Consider the following 19,402-nt stretch of genomic DNA (forward strand, 5'->3'; position numbering starts at 1 on the left):
CGGCCTCCTCGGGGATAAAAGAGCTCACAAGCTGCTCCCGGTGCTGGTACCCGGTCGGTTAGGAGCTGCAGCCCAGCGTGTTAGGAGCTATTTTATCCCCATTTTACAGGCGTGGAAGCTGCAGATAAATAACTTGCCTGGCCTCACGGCTTAGTGGTGGTGGAGCTGGACTTGAACCCAGGGTGCGGCAGGTGTCCTGCCCACCCCTGTTGCTCCCTCTGCCTGTCCCCCTGCAGCAGGAGCCCCATGCGGGCCTCAGCCATCCCCTCTCCCCCCCGGGGGTCCTGCGCTCCAGGAAGTGGGGCCTGTGGGGGGGTCTCACTGGGGCCCAGGCGGGCCGGTGGTGTGGAACCCCTGCGTGCGGTTGTGGGTGTTAGTGTTTTCCTGCGATAACGGCTCATAGCTCATGTCACATCTCAGAGAGCTCGGTGACCCACCTGAGCCCAAATCCTCCATTTTTTTTTTGTTTTGTTTTTTTGTGTTTTTTTTTGCGGTACGCGGGCCTCTCACTGTCGTGGCCTCTCCCGTTGCGGGGCACAGGCTCCGGACGCGCAGGCTCAGCGGCCATGGCTCACGGGCCTAGCCGCTCCGCGGCACGTGGGATCTTCCCGGACCGGGGCACGAACCCATGTCCCCTGCATCGACAGGCGGACTCTCAACCACTGCGCCACCAGGGAAGCCCCCAAATCCTCCACCTTAATCTGGGTGCTCGGCCTGCGGCCTGGGCCACCTTCCTGGCGTGTTTGGTGTGTGTGTATAGAGCACCTGCCCTGGGAAGAGCTGGCGGGGCTCCCCGGAGAGTGTGAGACAGAGGCTGCTGCCTGGGGTGAAGCTGGGAGCTTGACCATGGGGCAGATTTTCAGCAACAAGATCGTTGGTCCTCAAAAAACATAACATAAGAAAGAAAACGATTGTTGGTCCTGAAATAAGAATCACCTGTGAGCTTTTAAGATCCTCTGCTGCTCAGGTCTTGCCTCTGACCCACTGAATCGTTGTCTCTGGGTGGACTGGGTGTCAGTTACTAGTTTTCAAGGTCCTGCAGGTGGTTCTAACAGGACAACCTGGGTTCTTGATCTCGAGTGGCATCTGAGTCACCTGGAGAGCGTTACAGCCCCGGTGGTCCGCCCACCCCCAGAGTTTCTGCTTCAGTGGGCCCGGGGGAGCCCAAGAATCTGCATCTCATCAAGGTCCCAAGTGACGCTGATGCTGCCGGAGAGCTGCAGCACAGAGCAGCCATGGCCACCCGTGTCCATTGCGGCCCCCCAGGTCCTCCGCCTGGTCACGGGCTAGACTATCGCGGCTTGTGATGTGACGTACTTAACGCAGCGCCTGCCACGCGCCCTGCACGATCCTGAGGTGCTTTGCAAGTGTGAATCCTCTTACTCTCCACGAGCATCCCATGGGGTGGGTATTGTCACTGTCACTCATCACAGCAGGGGACACGGAGACCCAGCAAAGTTAGGTGACTCGGGCCAGCTCTGAGGGCAGTGCAGTGTCAGTCTGACCCCAGCTCCTGGCTCTTCACCCCAACGCTGTTCTCCTCTTCTGTGGCTCCGAGAGAGAAGTAACTTTGACCCCCATTTTGCAGATAGGGAAGTAGAGGCTCGGGTCAGGTCACCTGTCCAGGATCCGAGCTCAGACCTGCCTGACTTCCGGCCACTCTGGTCAAGGACCCTCTCCCGTGAGGGGGCTCCCTCGATTCTTCCTCCCATCCCTGCCCTGTACCCCTTGCTGCCCCACCTCACAGTTACGTCCATGAACCCCTGACCTGTGAGAGGCCAGCCCTGCGGGCCTCGGGCAGCTGAGCCTCAGTGCTTGCTGGGTGACCAGAGAGGGGAGCACGGGTCCGGGAAGGGTGCTCCCCGGATGGCGGGATTGGGAACCCTGCGTTCTATTCCTGTCTCCCCTGTTCAGGCCCAGAGGGAGGGGCATGAAGGGTGAACAAGGGTGGTCCCTGCTCACTGAGGCCCGACAGGGTATGGGGCTGAAACTTGGAAGCTGGAGTCAGGGATGCCCGGGTCTCCAGAGCCTGCACCTTGAAACCATTCACACCACAGAGAAGACAGTGCTTGTTGTCAGTGGCGTCCGAAGCAGCAGCCGGCCTCCCCTGCGCAAAACCCAGGGTTCTCCTGACGCCCGGGGCCAGCTCCTGGGTGTCGGGTGCAGAGCTGCGTCCTGAAGGGACCCTCCTTCAGGATGAGTCATCCTGCTATTCTGAGTGAGGACCCCCGGTCCAGAGGGACCTGGTGTAGTTGGAACTGCAGGCTGTGTTCTTCGATGCTGACCCCTCTGTTTTTCGGTGGGCAGTGGGCCTGGGAATCTGGCACACGGCGGGGGTCCTAGCTGAGCCGCCTCCGTCAGGGCTTTGGGCAAGTGACTTAACCGTGTCGCGTCTGTTTTTCTGCCTGTAAAATGGGTACAGCGTCTCCCTCATGGGCTCTCTGTGGGAACTGACTGGCTTGGACCTGCCGTGAGCACTTGGCAGGGGGGAGAGGAGCCTCTGCCATCCCTGGGAGGTCAGGGCGACAGGCGAGCAGAGGGGGTCTCCTCAGGGAGTGCAGCTCAGAGGGGGCCAGGCTCCCAGGGGAGAGGACGCTGACTCGGGGTCTACAGACCAGCCACTTCTCTGACTCATCCTCGATGTGCACGCGTCAGCCGACGGTGCCAGGTGTGGGCCTCTCCTCTGGTGGGGAACAGGGGGCATTGGGGCTGGCCCCCACATCCCCGTGGCTCCTTCCAGTTCTGGGGACAGCTGAGTGGGGAGGTTCAGATCTTCGCCGCTTCCTGCCGTGTGGCCTTGGACAAGTCACCTTACCTCTCTGAGCCCCCTGTTGTGATGACAGCTCCTGGCCCTCCGTGGATGGTGAGAGCTCAGCAGATGTCAGCCGATGGTGTCCCTGGACACCGTGGCCGTGGTTTCTGACTGGGCTGCCCTGGAAGGTTTTCCGGGTGCCTGCAACTGAGAAGGCAGCCAGTGTGGGGAAATTCTCAAGGTAAACTTAACAGGGTTCATTCTTCGGAAGTTAGGTCCATCTCTTTTCTTTTTTTTTTTTTTTTCTGACGTAGAAAAGATCTTCCCTTTATTCATAATCACCAAAACTTAAGCAACAAAGATGCTCTGGAGTAGGAGTGGATGACACAGTATGGTTCAGGTCCACAGAAGACGCGGAGGCCTTAAGTGCGTACGACAGTCAGAGAAGCCAGCCTGAAAAGGCTTCATACCGTATGAGTCCAACTCTGTGACTTTCTGGAGAAAGCAGAACGATGGAGACAGTCAAAGAACACTGGTTGCCAGGGGTTGGGGGAAGGAAGGATGAATAGGTGGAGTGCAGAGGATTTTTAGGGCAGTGAAACTATTCTGTGTGACACGGTAATGGTAGGTTCAGGTCGTTACGTTTGTCCAAAATCACAGGATGGGCGACACCAGGAGTGATGATGTATCAGTATTGGCTGATCGACTGTAACAAATGCACCGCACTCATGTGTGTCTGTACTTGCACTCAATTTTTCTGTGAACCTAAAGCTATAACGTCTAAACTTAAAAAAACAAAACAAAACAACCCCGCTAAACCTTCCCAGGATGAACGGGTGAAGAAAGCAGACGGAGCAGTGCTGGCGTGAAGTCGGCCAGGTGGGCACGGCCTAGGGTGCTGGTTGAGCTTGTTTCTTGAGTCTGGTCCTTCCCCAGCCATTGGGGACCCCCTGCCCGCACCGTGGAGGTGGGCACACCTGGGTGGCTCCCTGGTTTGAGGCCAGCCGCGCCTGAATCCCCTCCCCTCTGGGCAGCACAAGGATGAACGTGGGGCCCGTGTTTGCTGGTCTCCGTGGTGTCTATTTTTGCTCTCGACCCCTCCCGGCCTTGGGGTGGCTTCCTGGCTGGTGACCTGGTCTCAGCGCGGCAATGGCCATCGTCTGCATGCGATGCTCATGGCCTCTCCGGTCACTTTCCTGCCTCCAGTCTGACATGTCTGATGCCTTCTCAGGAAAGCTTGCCCCCTCCGTCCCCCCAAGAAGGCCACCGACCTGCCACTTGGGCCCCCTTTCTGGCTTTCCCACCAACCTGCTAAACACTCGGGCTGGGCACCTACCAGGCCAGTGTCCTCTGTGAGGAGCAGGGCTTTCCCCCAACACCCAGGTTCGGATCCCGGCCCCCATGAGGCACAAATCCTGAGTCTTAGTTTCTACAGCTGGAAAAGCAAGCATAACGTCACTATTGTGAGACTTTTCTCATGAAAGTCTTTCTTCCCATCCCTCTTGAAAAATTTTAATTTTTATCAAGATGATGTGCCCACAGTTTAAGATGTCAATTAATGCTAAAAACAGCAGTGTTTAGAATAAAGCCCCCTCCCTCTACTGCTTCCAGAACTACAACTTTAAACTCCTTCAGCTGTGTCTCCAGACACTTAACTCCAAGTTTCTACATCTGTACTTACTGCTTTCTTGGTTTACGATCACTTTTAGCTGTTATGTACTGACTCCCTACTATGGTAGGTGAAGATTCTGTCTTTTAGAACCACCTTTCTCTTCCCTTTCTTAACCATTCCAGCATTGTTAGGTCAATTCTGTTAAATCCATAGCTCTCATTATTAAAAGACTGGGGTATTGAGGCAAGCAATGCACTGATTCTGTATACACGCATGTATTGATACTTTTCACGTGCAGCTTGAGTTAGTAATCGCCTCATTTTTTCAAATACATAGTTTTCTTTAAAACAGTGGTTAATTCGTTGCTCAACTTCCAAATGCCCAGAAAAATATCTCTCAATGCTGCGTTTTGCATGAAACATCCACCAGATTCTCTCTCTATATATACAGTATATACACGTTTTTTAGATTTATATATTTTCCTTCAGTGTTTGCTGGAAGATATATACAGTTGACCCTTGATCGGTGTTGGGATTAGGGGCTCCGACCCTCCACACATTTGAAAATCCATGTGTAATTGATAGTCAGCCCTGAGTATGTGCGGTTCTACTGTATCTGTGGATACATCTGTGGATTCAACCATGAGTCATGTAGTACTGTAGTCTTTACTATGGAAAAAATTCATGTATAAGCGGACCCTCACAGTTCAAGTCCGTGGCATTTTTGTGTAAACATATATAACATTGCTCCTGGAAATTCCCTTCGCCACGTCATGTTTGTTGGACAACCCCCCCCACCGCCATGTCTTTCCTCTTCTGTGATTTTCTCCCTCATTTTGGTGGAGTACATCCTGCAGTAGCTTCCTGAGAAAGGATGCATGGAAGATAGATAGTTTTTGTGGCTTAATGACTTGATAAGTTGGTTGTATATGTAATTCTAGATTGAAAATCATTTTTGTTCAGAATTTGGGTGGGGGTCATTTCCCACTGAGGTCTAGGTCTCGGTGTTGCTGTCAAGAGGTCTCATGCCCTGCTGACTCTCAGTCCTTCGTGTGAAGTCTGTCTTCTCTGGAAGCATTTGGGATGTTTGCTCACTGAGGTTCTGAAGTTTCTCATGACTTTGTATGAGAATCTTTCCTCCGTCGTGCAGGGTGTCTGTGAGCCCCTTCAGCCTGGATGCTCACATCCTCCAATTCTTTCCCATCTTATATCTTTGGTAATTTTCCTTCCTTGCTTTCTGGAACTACTAATTTATAGATTTGGGGCCTTCTGGATGACTCATGAATGACTCTAATTTTCTTCTCACTATTTCTCACTACTTTGCCCACCTCTTTTTGTTCTAGTTTCTGAAAGGTTTCCTTGGATTTATCTTCCAACTCACTTATCAAAATTTTTATTTTAGCCATCACATTTTTAACTTCCAGGAGCTCTTTTTCTCTGTTTCTTTTTTCTTTTTCCTTTTTTATTGCCTTTGATTCTTATTTTGAGGATACAGTACCTTATCTCTATGAGGATTTAATGTTTGGTATCTATGTCTTCCACACCCTGCATTTTTCATGATTCCCTCCAATTTTTTCTGCATTTACTTGTATGTTTTGGTCTCTTTCCTCTTGGAGGCTTTCTCCAAGTGTCTGATGACCCTGGGCTGTTCACTTATTGCAGTAAGGTACTAGAAAGCTGACCGAAAGCTCTGTGCAGGCTTCACTGCTGGCCTGATCCCGTTTCTCCAGAGAAATTCTCCCCGTCCTGCCTGGGTGTAGGAATTCCAGCCGCCAGCACCTGGGTGGGCCGGGGAAGCGGGCAGGGTCTCTGTTCAGAGTGAAGACTTCCTCCTAATAGTCCCGGGTCTGGTCCCATGCCTCCCCCCATGTTCCTCAGCTGCCTGGGTCCCCTGGGGCATGGTTTCCTGGTTCACGCAGAAACTTCCTGTGTCACGCCGGAGGGGAGAAGGCGCTCTTTTTAATTCGCGATTGATATGTTCTCGGCACCTGGCTTTCTATCTTTTCTCTAGATTTGTTCTCCTAACTTTTAGTTCTAATTTATGTAGTTTGTAGGTCGCCTGGCTAGAGACTGAGAATCCTGTACTAGTTTGCTAGGGCTGCTGTAACAGAATGTCACAGACGGGGGGCTTAACCAGCAGCTACTTATTCTCTAGCAGCTCTGGAGGCTGGGTTCAGGCTCTTCTGAGGCCTCTCTCCTGAGGCCTCTCTCCTTGGCTTGCAGACGGCCACCCTCTTGCTTCTTCTGCACATAGCTGTCCCTCTGAGTGCACTCCTGGTGTCACTTACAGGAACACCAGTCATACTGGATTAAGCCCCCCCTTCCCCCCGCCATGGTCTCATTTTTTAAAATATGGTAAAATACACGTAACATAAAACTTATTGGGGCTTCCCTGGTGGCACAGTGGTTGAGAGCCCGCCTGCCGATGCAGGGGACACGGGTTCGTGCCCCGGTCCGGGAAGATCCCACATGCCGCGGAGCGGCTGGGCACGTGAGCCATGGCCGCTGAGCCTGTGCGTCCGGAGCCTGTGCTCCGCAACGGGAGAGGCCACAACAGTGAGAGGCCCGCGTACCGCAAAAACAAAACAAAACAGACAAACAAAACCTTATTATATTAACGTTTTTAAGTATGTGGCTGACTGATATTCAATATATTTATAATGTTGTACCACCACCATCACCACCATCCATCTCCAGAAAGCTTCCATCTTGTAAAGCTGTACCTCTCCACACCCGTTAAACAATAACCGCCCTGCCCCCCAGCACCCACCACTGTGCTTTCTGTCCGATTTTTAACTACTCTAAGAATCTCAAATGTAGAGTCATACAGTATCTATCGTTTTATGACTGACTTAATCTCACTTAGCATAAGGTCTTCAAGTTTCATCCAGGTTGTAGCCTGTGTCAGAATCTCCTCCCTTTTTTATTTTTAAATTTTTATTTATTTTATTTATTTTTAGTTTTGGTTGCACTGGGTCTCCGTTGCTGCCTGCAGGCTCTCTCTAGTTGCGGCGAGCGGGGGCTACTCTTCGTTGTGGCGTGCGGGCTTCTCATTGAGGTGGCTTCTCTTGTTGAAGAGCACAGGCTCTAGGCACGCGGGCTTCAGTAGTTGTGGTGCACAGGTTTCAGTAGTTGTGGCTCGCGGGCTCAGTAGCTGTGGCTCGCGGGCTCTAGAGCGCAGGCTCCGTAGTTGTGGCACACGGGCTTAGCCGCTCTGTGGCATGTGGGATCTTCCCGGACCAGGGCTCGAACCCATGTCCCCTGCGTTGGCAGGTGGATTCTTAACCACTGCACCACCAGGGAAGCCCCCTCCTCCTTGCTAAGGCTGAGTGATATTCCATTGTGTGGATGGACTGCGTTTGGTTTATCCATCATCTTTTGATGGGCACTTGGGTTGCTTCCACCTCTTGGCTATTTTGAGTAATGCTGCTGTGAACGTGGGTGTATACGCATCTTCTTGAGACCCTGCTTTCAGTTCATATGGGTACATACATGCCCAGAAGGAGCCATCAAGTGACAAATGGGTTCAGGGAAGGAGGGACGCGTGTATCGGGTGCCGGGGCCGAGGAGCAGCCGTCTTCTCCTTGCTCAGAGGGAAGAGGCCCAGCTGCTTCTGTCCACGGCTCCTGTCTCGTTTCTTTCTCTGCATCTTCGGGCAGGTAGTAGTCATGTGACCTTCACCTCCTCCCTCCTAGGAGTCCAATGGCATCACCTTGTCAGGGTCCCAGCGACCCAGGGGGAGAACATGCTGGCCAGGGGCAGAGTCTGACCAGGGCCTAGTCATCTGTGCCCCCAGGCCAAGCCAGGTCAGTCCAGTTGGGTGGGAGGTTTCTGGACGGGAAGACTTGGGCCGTGCCATCGGCACCTGGGTGTGTGAGCGCCGTGTAGGGTCAACCAGGAGAAGGGGTGGTTCAGCCACCTCCAGGCCTGAGCCCCTGTCTGCTGCGGGCTCCAAGCCGCTCCCAGGAAGAGCTCCCCCGTCCAGGGCTTGGCCTCTGGAGGTCACCGCATCTGGCCACACTGACCTGGCCCTCTCCTGGACGTATGGCAGAGGCTGCGTTGTCCCCAGGCTGGTCCCCTGGGCTCTGTGGTGAACGCGTTGGAATAATTTCAGCGGGCAGGCGGGGGCTTCAGAGGAAGAAAATAAAAGCGTGCGAGAGGCGTGCGGGGCCCTGGGGAGGCACGAGTGACTTGGCTAGAGCCAACTGTCCACACTGCCCAGGATGCCGGCTGCAGGGGTCGAGGCCCAGATCTCTGCTGGCTGAGGGGCGCGGGGTGGAGTCGGCTTTCGGACTTGGACCCGGTGGTGTCCTGAGCCAGACAGCGCTGGTGCCCACCGTGTGCCTGGAGCGATGGTCTCGGTGGCCCTCAGAGTGGGTCCCCGAGCACAGTGTTGGCTTCACTGGGGAGCTTGTCAGGAATGCAGAGGCTCTGGCCATGCCCACCCGGCTGGGTCAGGAGTTCGGGGCGTGTTAACTCGCCCTGCGATCAGGGACACTGCCGTCACCCAAGCCTGAGACCCGCCGGTGGTCACATCTCATTTGCTCTTCCCTACGAGCCTGGGTCGCTCCAGTTGGCATCTTACAGGCCATGTTTAGGGAGGTTGGGCCTCCCTAAGGCCCACTCAGATCTCCTGATCCTGGGTTCCGGGTGATGGGGACAGAGGGGTCGTCCCTCATCTTCATGGCGATGGGCACGTGAGGTGGCAGTGGAAGTGGCAGAGTCCCTGAGAGGGTCACCTGCGTGCAACCCTGCCCTCCCAAGCTTACCTGGAAAGAAGCAGGGGTGTCCCCTTGACGATCTGTCCGCATCTGGGCGTCTCCCTGAGAGGGGCAGCCACGGCTGCGGGGCCCGGGGTCTGCGGAGTGCAGAGTGCAGACAGGAAGTTGCCCCTGCCCTGGGGGCTGCACCGGCCCAGACAGACCCCACAGCACCGCAAGGGTGGTGCCCTGTCGGGCCGTGCGTAGTCTTCTCTTTGCGCAAGGCTGGCTTCTGTCTTTCCACATGCAAGCTGCTTGGGGTATAAAACAAAACAGTGGATTTAGTCTTTTGCAAATAACCAGCCGGATTCAATGGAACCACCATGGGGAATCAGGGCCTTGAATTCAACCTTTTGTCTGTTGCCCCAAACAAGAAAGCAAGAGGGGGAGGAGAAAAGACTCTGGCCCAGTGGAGGCCGGCCCAGAGCCGCCCTTTGGGAGAAGCTGTCTCCTCGCTGAGGGCCCGCGTTCTCTCTCCTGCTCTGCACCAGCCCTTTGCTCTCAAGCGGCGGGGCCCAGCTACCCCGGCAGGTCACGGCAGAGCTGATCTGGAGCGTGTTTCTCTAATAGCAACATCCGTGTTTCTTACTGACTTCAGCTCTAAAATCAGAGGTGTGTTCCGACCGGGAGCAAAACTGCAAATACAATAAAAACTGCAAGCTGCAAGCAAGGACAGCGCGGCTGCCCTGTCACGCCATGTGCAGGAGGCCATGCCCACTGCTGTATGTGCCTGGGGGGTGGGTACAGTTATCACCCCCATTTCACAGGTGAATAAACTGAGATCTGAGAGGTGGAGTGAGGTCCCCCCGGTCGTGGGTGGGTGGAAAGGCCCAGCTCTGGACTCAGGGCTCCTTACTTCTGGCTCACACACTGCAGGCTCTACTCTCCCGAGGCTGCAGAACCGCCCGGCAGGCTGGCCCAGCAGGGCCCCGTTGGCTTCAGGAGTTTGTTTCAGAGCCCCGTGTCCCTCACTCTACTCTCAAAGCGCCTAGAACGGGTCCAGCTCATCTTCTGTCTTGCTTTGGGATTTGAAATTATATATTTCTCACTGCTTCCGTTCATTTTTGTGTACCAGTCATTAACCATCTTGTCTTCTGTAAGTGACCTGAAATTTCACGTAACGTACAACTAGCCATTTTAAAGTGAACAGTTCAGCGGGGATAGAACTCATTCACCACGTCGTGCAACCACCACTTCTGTCTGATTCCAGGCCGTCATCTTCGTCACCCCAAAAGGAAACCCCGACCCCGTTAGCAGTCACTCCTGTTCCCCCTGCCCCAGCCCCTGGCAGCCGCCAGCCTGCTCTCTGTCCCCACGGATCTATCTGTTGAGGACCTGGAGTGTTGTATGTATTTTAGAGCAAAGGCTGGCTGAGTCGCTGTTAGCTCCCTTTTCCTTACCATTCGCTCTTGTCTGGGCGCACCCTGCGTGCACATTTCTGACCCTCCCCAGCCTCTGCTAATCTGTTCGGGGACCCCTGGAGTCACGGAATTGAGGAGTAATACGCTGAGCAGTTCTTTTCGCTGATGTGGAAACCGACTCAGAGGCCGTGGTTGGTTCTGGTCACTCAGGTCTGCAGGGGCGCCGTGTCGAGGCTTGTGGAAGGCCAGGGTGGCAGGACCCGGGAGCTCGGAGTGGGAGGGAGGCTCCAGCCCCCGCGTGGGACCCTTGTGCTGCCTGCTCCGTCTCTCAGAGAAAGCTGGTGTTTGCCTTTGTCTCCGTTTATGTGATAGACTCTGCGTTCACGTCTGGGAGGTGGGAACGATGCTGTCCAGCCTGTAGAGACGTGGGGTGGATTCCGTGATTGGGCAGGGTGGCCCGCTTCCCAACACCTCCCCATTATCCCCCCTTTATCTGAGGGAGGGAATGTGGGCACTCAATTTCTCAGGGGTGGGGTCCGCTGCACCACGCGGGATGCCAGCTGTTGCTCCCAGTCTGGCACCCTCGGGACGCGGTGGGCAGGAGCTCACTGGGTGCAGAGCCCGGGCATGACCGCGAGCCCTGGGTTTGAATCCCTCTGCTTTGGCTGCCTGGCCCCTCTCTGAGCCTCAGTTTCCTCATCTGGGAGGTAAAATGCTGTTCACCCCTAAGGGTTGTTTTTTGTTGTTGTTGTTTAAAATTACTTATTTATTTTTGGCTGCGTTGGGTCTTCATTGCTGCGCACGGGCTTTCTCTAGTTGCGGCGAGCGGGGGCTACTCTTCGTTGCGGTGCACGGGCTTCTCGTTGCAGTGGCTTCTCTTGTTGTGGAACACGGGCTCTACACGTGCGGGCTTCAGTAGTTGTGGCATGCAGGCTCAGTAGTTGTGGCTCGTGGGCTCTAGAGCACAGGCTCAGTAGTTGTGGCACACGGGCTTAGTTGCTCCGCGGCATGTGGGATGTTCCCGGACCAGGGCTCGAACCTGTGTCCCCCGCATTGGCAGGCGGATTCTTAACCCCTGCGCCACCAGGGAAGTCCTATCCCGAAGGTTTTGCTGATGATGATGAATATTAGTTACCGTTAACTGAGCATTAATGACCTCCCCGCACTTTACACCGATTACATGGATTACCGCGTTTAAGCAGCACAGCCACCGTCCCCGTTTTACAGATGAGGAAACCGAGGCACAGAGAGTTAAAGCAGACATTCCCAAGGGCACAGATCCAGAAGGAGTGGAGCTTGGATTTGACCCCGTGTCTGCTCCACTCGTGACTCCTCCCTGTGCCCCCATATCCACGGCCTCCACAAGGCTGTCTGTGCAGCTCCTGTGCGTCCTTAGCTGACAGCCCAGCCTGCCTTGAAGGGATGCAGGGGTGCTGGCAGGGAGGTGGGCCGAGTCTCTTCATGTAGGAGCGTCCTCAGCTTTGGTCGGGGGGGCACCAGTGGAGCCCAGGGTGACATCGTGGCAGGTCCCAGCTGGGGCACCTGGATTCCTTCAGCAAATAAACATGGGACACCAGTTAAACTTGAGTTTCAGACCATCAGTCAGATCATTTCTAGTATAAGTATGTCCCGTGTAATATGTCTAAAAATTACTTGTTCATGTGATATTCAGATTGAACTGGGCGTCCTGTGTTTTATCTGACAGCCCTGTCGCCAGCCCACAAGTGGCCGTGGCAGTAAGCTGGGGGTGAGAGGTCCCTGCAACAGCAGCCTACGCCCAGCTTGCACTGGCCACAGGGAGACCACTGTCCAGGCAGACGGGTCTGGCCTTAAAGGGCCAGCTTCCCGCAGGCCACCCACCCCAGGCAGGGGAGGGGCCGTCCAGGACCAAGAGGCTAGTCTAGGTTCCTTCTCACAACCCCAGCTGCAAGCCCTGAGCCTCTGCCCCAGCGTGGGCAGCTGCAGCCTGAGGTAAGAAAAGCTGTAGGTTGGGGCGGGGTTGGGAGGAGGGAAGAGGGTGGGGAGCCGCACCCTGTGGAGTGTCATTTAATTTGCATAACTACCTATGGCAGGAGAAATTTAGACCCATCCCATGGGAGTCACACAGCCTATAAGTAGAGCAAGAATATGGGCCCAGTGCTGCTGAGTTTACTTTATTATGTAAAATACATAGATAACTGGGCTTCCCTGCTGGCGCAGTGGTTGAGAATCCGCCTGCCAACGCAGGGGACACGGGTTCGAGCCCTGGTCTGGGAGGATCCCACATGCCGCGGAGCAGCTAAGCCCGTGTACCACAACTACTGAGCCCGCGTGGCACAACTACTGAAGCCTGTGCGCCTAGAGCCCGTGCTCCGCAACAAGAGAAGCCACCGCAGTGAGAAGCCCGCGCACCGCAACGAAGAGTAGCCCCCGCTCGCCACAACTAGAGAAAGCCCGCGTGCGGCAACGAAGACCCAATGCAGCCAAAAATAAAATAAAATAAATTTTATTTTTTTAAAAAAGATACATAGATAACATAAAACTTGCCACTTGAACCATTTTTCGGTGCACTGTTCAGTGGCGTTAGTCATACTCAGAATGTCGTACAACCACCACCTCTATCTATTTTCAAGACTTTCGCGTCACTGCAGATGGAAACTCTGTACCCATTAAGCAATAATTCCCTGCTCCCCTCCCCCCGCCCCATCCCCACCATCTACTTTCGGTGTCTCTGAGTTTGACTCCTAGGTATCTCATATAAGTGAAATCAAATAGTGTGTGTCCTTTTGTGACTGGTGTATTTCACATAGCAGAGTGTCCTCAAGGTTCGTCCACATCGTAGCAAATAGCGGAGCTGCCCGTCCGTCCTTTTGAAGGCTGAATAACGTTTCATTGTTTGCATGGACCACGTTGTCTTTGGCTGTTGTGAATAATGCTGCTGTGCGTGTGGGTGTGCAATGTTGATTCTTTTGGAGATACCAGGCCTGCCAGTTTTCATGCCTTAAGGTGTCCTTGCTGAGTGGCCTTCCCAACTCTTCTTGGATGCCTCCAGCAATGGGGATCTCACTGTCTTCCAAGGCAGCCTCGTCAGTAGCCAGTTTGTAGCCTGGATCTGTGTCCTTGTAGCTGCCCCTTATGGGCCAGGAGCCCTGTTTGGAGCTGCTCACCCAGGATGTGTTTCTTCCTTCTTCTCTTCCACCCGCCTCCGTGTCTTCCCAGGTTGGGCCTTCTGCCCACATGGCCTGGGGAGCCCTGCAGGTCACTGCTGACTGCCTCAGCCTCTTACTCCTCCCACCGCCCTCCCCGACCTCTAAGAGAGAGAGAACAAAATCCAACCGTGAGAAGCAGGAGGGAAGGGTCTTTAAAAACACTATCAGTGGCAGGAATCATAAAAGCACCTGTGGTCTGATGGTCTGTCTACCTCGATGTAAACCTCACCGAGCTGCCCCAAGACAGGGCAGACCGTGGCGGCTGCGTTGCCCTCCCGCACTCAAGCTCACCCTCTCCTGTGTCTCCGCAGGGACCTACCAGGGCCAGTGGGTCGGCGGCATGCGTCAGGGCTATGGCGTGCGGCAGAGTGTCCCCTACGGCATGGCAGCAGTCATCCGCTCGCCCCTGAGGACCTCCATCAACTCCCTGCGCAGCGAGCACACCAACGGTGCCGCGCTGCACCCCGACGCCTGCCCCGCCGTGGCCAGTAGCCCAGCCGTGTCCCGGGGGGGCTTCGTGCTCGTGGTGCACAGCGACTCTGAGATCCTCAAGAGCAAGAAGAAGGGGCTGTTCCGGCGCTCGCTGCTGAGCGGGCTGAAGCTGCGCAAGTCGGAGTCCAAGAGCAGCCTGGCCAGCCAGCGCAGCAAGCAGAGCTCCTTCCGCAGCGAGGCCGGCATGAGCACCGTCAGCTCCACGGCCAGCGACATCCACTCCACCATCAGCCTGGGCGAGGGCGAGGCCGAGCTGTCAGCCATCGAGGACGACACCGACGCCACCACCACCGAGACCTACGTGGGCGAGTGGAAGAGTGACAAGCGCTCGGGCTTCGGCGTGAGCCAGCGCTCGGACGGGCTCAAGTACGAGGGCGAGTGGGCTGGCAACCGGCGGCACGGCTACGGCTGCATGACCTTCCCCGACGGCACCAAGGAGGAGGGCAAGTACAAGCAGAACATCCTCGTGAGCGGCAAGCGCAAGAACCTCATCCCGCTGCGTGCCAGCAAGATCCGCGAGAAGGTGGACCGGGCCGTGGAGGCGGCCGAGCGGGCGGCCACCATCGCCAAGCAGAAGGCGGAGATCGCGGCCTCCAGGTAGGAGGGCAGGGGGTGGCGTGGGGAGGCGTGGGGTGGTTCTGCGTCACGGGGCCTGGTTTGCTCGGTGGTGCTGCCCAGGTTGAGGGCTACACTGGCGTTTCTCAGACTGTGCCCTGTGGAGCCCTGGGGTTCCTCAGAGGTTCCCAGAGGCGCAGCAAGGAAATGGTTGATCGGAGGGGTTTCTGGGTCTTACAGCCTCCCCTCAAAGGGAGCAGACCTCCCTTCCTCTCTTTTACTTGTTCTGTGTGCTGGTGTTTAATGTAAAACATCGATGGATAAAGACGGTGGCCGGTCTGCTTGGTAACATGCATAGGACGGCTGCGGAGTGCCCACTGCTGCAGGGACGTGGAGCCACCCCAGCCGGAGGCCCAGATTCCCCATGGGCCCTGGATTCGGCACCAGCTGGACAGACCGGCTGTGGGCACTGGCCTGGGGCTCACTTGAGGCTTGGCGCTGTAGGCCAATAGCTGTTCTGAATGGGATGCAGGACTTACTGCATTTAGGGTTCAGCGGGGCCACCAGGCCCTAAGCGGTGGGTCCGGAGCTGACCATTGGCGGGCTCCGTGTTGGATGTTGAGGTGTCTTTGGTGTTGGTACAGGGGTGGGGGCTTCAGAGCTGGAAGAAGGGGCCCTGGGTCCCCCTGGGAAGCACCGAGGTAAGTGTGTGAGCCTGGGTCTGCCCCGCTCGGCTGTGGGCAGCAGAAACCTCCAGCCACAGCTTGAAGGAAGCTGCCCTATCGCAAGCCAAGGCCCCCAGGTGGCCATGCTCCTGGGCTCTAAGGAAACAGTTCCTGACTTGAGTTCATCGAGAGCTTCCCACCGCTGTCCCCTTTCCTGGGTCCGGGTAAGGCCCTCGGGTCCGCCCTGAGAGTCGTGGGGCCTGGGACGGGGATCTGGGGTTGCTTTAAATGCCTTAGGCTGCCCGGGCAGGAGGTGTTCTGGAGGACAGACGCTGAGTCTTTCTGGATGATTCTGTATTCCCGGCCAGCGGCAGGCCTGGAGTTATTCCACGGAGACGCCCAGCTCAGTTACAGTTCAGGCCTTCCCAGCCTTGTCACTAATAAAACTTTAGCTCGTTCGGTTCTGGTCTCCAGTGACCTGTGATCCACACTGAAAGAACAGAAAAGGTGGCTGTGGGTTGTTGGCAGACTATCTGCGGCTCCCATCTGAGGTCTTGGAAATGAAACCCATTCCAAGAAGCTGAAGGGAGATGGAATCACTACCTTGAATGTTGGGGTCCCGCACCGCTCTGTTCACCCCTTCCTACGCCCCCAGAAGTGTTCAGGCCGCAAGAACAGAAGCAGCATTTGTGACCACTCATCTGGTATTTTAAGATCAAATTTGGTTCCATAGTTACTTTTTCCATTATACATGTAACACTTGCTCGGGATGGAAAAGGCAGGGAGCTGCAGCCTGAGGGCGGGTCTCACGCGTCACCCAGAGACGACTCCATCTGGCGTTTGGCGTATTTCCTTCCTTCCAGTAGTTCATCTGTTTGTCACCTTTGTGTTTGGTTGCCTCATTGACCTCAGTGGACCCAAGGCACTTTCCAGGGCAGGGGGACAGTGTCGTCAGAAATTGAGGTGCCTGTGAGGCCGAAGCACTAGGATTTCATGGACAGTATTCCCCGGAACTGACTTTAAAGTCCGACACCCAGGCGAATTTCTTGAGACTGGGGACGTGGCACACATCTGCGGGAGGTGTTTTCTGACACCTCCCACGGAAACTGCGGGGGGCTGGTCTTCATGAAGGAGTCCGTGGAGGTGGTGGTGGTGTGGGTGGAGCTCAGAGCCAGCTCCCTAAGCCCCACCTGGGACAGGCTTCCCACCTCTCACCTGTGAGATGAGAGCGGCGGCTGCCTGCCTGCCGCAGAGGCCTGGGAACTTCCCTGACAACGGCTCCGTGTATCGGGTGCTGGCTCGCTGAGACGTCCAGCCTGGGCCCATCACTGCTGAGCAGCCCGGGGGAGGTGCTCGCTCCCTCTGGGCCACAGGTTCCTTGCGGAAGGATGGGATGGAGCGACATGCAGTGCCCTCAGCGTGTGTGGGGCCTGGCGTGCGCCGCTGTCACCCTCCCAGGCGTCCCCTGAGTTGGGCTGGCCCCTCCCCTCCCGCCCCAGGCCTTGTGGGGAGGTGGGTGTGAATGCACACCCATGGTGTGATCTCAGCCTTGCGGCTTTGTGGTGCCCGGGGTCACCCCTCGGAGGTGGGAGGGGACAGTGTCCTCGGTCACCACGACAGGATTGAGGACGAGCCTCCGTCCCAGGCTGTGGTGGGAGCTGCACTTGCCGTGTTTCTCGATGAGCTTAGATTTGAAAAAAAAGAAAGAAGAGAAAAGGAGGAGAAGGACCAGTGGCGGCTGTCCTGGAGAGTGAAGCCAGCGGATGCGGGCGGGTCGGTGCCCACCCTCCACCGCAGTGTGACAGTGGCCACGGCAGCCGCCTGGGGCTGTGGGGTGGCCGGGTTCTGGCCAGGCACGGGGAGCTGCGTCCTCGGGCCCCAGCCGGGCTCGGTCGCTAAGCCGAGTCAGTGAGAAACGGTTTGGTGTGTCCTCGTCGTAATGCCTGGGACCTTCCCTGGAGGGCGCCTGCAGTGAGGACAGGGGCGCGGGCTTTCCTGGGAAACGGGGGTGGCACGGAGCTCGGGGTCTGAGAGGGGGTCCCGTTACGTCCGTTTCAGGGCGGACCGCACCTGTAGCTTCTAAGGGCTGGGCCCTGGCCCCGCCACTGAGATGGGTTCCCAGCATGGTTTCCAGCATCCCTGCCCCCAGTGTGCGCTGGGATCACCTGGGGGCAGACGCACAGGCGGCCTACCCCAGAGATGCTGAGCTCCTTGCTGGGGCTGCCACCTGGGCTTCAGAGCCCTTCGAAAGCCCTCCAGGTGATTCTCAGGTGCCCTCGGCACCCTCAGGAGGTGTATAACATGCAGATGGCCGGGCCCCACCCCCAGAGCTTCTGCCTCAGCAGATCTGGGTGGGGCCTGAGAACCTGCATTCCCAAGGAGCTCCCGGGATGCTGGTCGGGCAGGCCTGCCGCTCTTGTATCTCCCAGGAGGCCCCAGGGAAGAGGAGACGTGCGCAGACATGCCTGTGAGCAAAGGTGGGAGGTGGAGGAGGTCCCTGCCCCGTCAGGGTCAAAGTGGGAGCCGGGGCTGAGGGGAAGGTGTGCCAGGCAGGTCGGTCTGGGTGAGGCAGACGGCATCAGAGGCCCTGCCGTGCCCCAGCTATGACTTCTCAGCGTCGTGTCTGCGCAGGAGCTCGTTTTGAATGATTGAGTGAATAACTGCTCAGGCCCCACCCCCTCACGTTGTCAGGGGCCCCGGCCACCTCCTTTGGTTCTGGGTCCTGGACGTGTGGCCCTGGCCACGGTGGGGCAGGGGACCACCAGGCCAGGCTCCCGAGAGGGCTGAGGGTCCCTTCTTGCCTCTCGGTGCCCGCAGATTCTCCAGGGTGCGAGGCAACCCCGCCCCCCACCCCAGGGTCCAGCAAGGCAGCGTCTGCTGGTAAAGTTCACGGGAGAGAACTGCGAGTTTCTGTGGGTTTAGTCTGTCTCGGGGCCGGGCCCGCCCTCCCGCAAACACGGGCCAGTCCTGATCCGGCCGCGCTGCTGCGCCTCGCGGGTCCCCTGGCTCCACGGAGGGGAGGAGAGGGAAATCCCCCGCCCCAGGGTCCTGCGTTGTGGGGATTATGTGGCAACTCGCTGCCCCACCTGGACACCCTGCAGGTACCAGGTTCGCGCCTCAACGTGCCCTTTCAGAGGGGCAGGGGCTGGATGGTGGAACAGACGCTCGTGTACCCCCCCACCCCACCCCGCCTCTTGGCCTGGTGCCCTCTGGTGCTACACCCGCAGCCTGGAGCTGGGAGCCACCTCTGCTTCCCGGGAGTGACCTCTGTGCTTGCGGCTGAGTGGGGAGCAGCTGCAGGCAGGGCGGCCGTGCTGCTCCAGGATCTCTTGTTCCCCGAGGGGCGGGCAGCCCTGGACGGGCCCGGGTATGGGGGCAGGAGGTGGGGGCAGCCGGGGCGGTCGGGGCGGTGGACGGCGTCGTGGCCCCAGGCCCGCGTGCGGCCGTCAGTTGACGCCCCTGTCTTGTGAGGCTTTGCTGAGTGGGCAGAATCGCGGTGGGTGGAGCTGGGAGGGACCTTGACCGGACGTTTAGGTGTGGAAGATGACAGTTCTTGGTATGTGGGCAGCCGTCCTCTCTCCCGCACCCACGGCAGACGTGGCTAATTGACGGCTGCGCTCAGAATCCTCACGCCAGGCAGTCCAGCCCTTCTGAAGGTCGGAGGTCATCCCTGCCAGCACGGTGGGAGAGTGGACCCCGCGGGCAGCGTGCCTGAGAGCCGGGCCCCCGTGCCAGCAAGGCAGCGCCCGGGTCTCAGAGCCAGGCAGTGGCCCAGGCGGGACTAGAGCTCACATCTCGTACGCTGCCTACTGCCCTGTTCCTGTTCTCGGCCCCTTCAGACCTGCACCAGATTCTGGGGACCCTAACTGTGAATAGGGGGGTGCTGGCTGGCTTCCTTAAAGTGCTGTCCAGATACAGCCCTGCCCCTGGGACAGGCAGGGTTTGGCGTATAAAACCTCGGGTGAGGCCTACTCGGGGAAGGGCTTCCAAATCCCCAGTCGCTTTTTTTTCTTTTTTT

General features: G+C 57.0%; 1 protein-coding gene across 2 annotated transcripts in view; it reads left to right on the forward strand.

Moving 5' to 3' along the window:
• Positions 1-19,402, forward strand: part of JPH3 (junctophilin 3) — a 155,103-nt gene that overhangs the window by 95,007 nt on the left and 40,694 nt on the right. For both annotated transcript variants that reach the window (XM_032612506.1, XM_032612505.1), the window contains exon 2: positions 13,984-14,761. In XM_032612506.1, the coding sequence (XP_032468397.1) occupies positions 14,013-14,761 (749 nt within the window). In that variant the 5' untranslated portion in view covers positions 13,984-14,012. The remainder of the gene's footprint in view (positions 1-13,983; positions 14,762-19,402) is intronic.

Source organism: Phocoena sinus, chromosome 19 (genome assembly GCF_008692025.1).
Source record: "Phocoena sinus isolate mPhoSin1 chromosome 19, mPhoSin1.pri, whole genome shotgun sequence".
Classification (NCBI taxonomy): Eukaryota; Metazoa; Chordata; class Mammalia; order Artiodactyla; family Phocoenidae; genus Phocoena; species Phocoena sinus.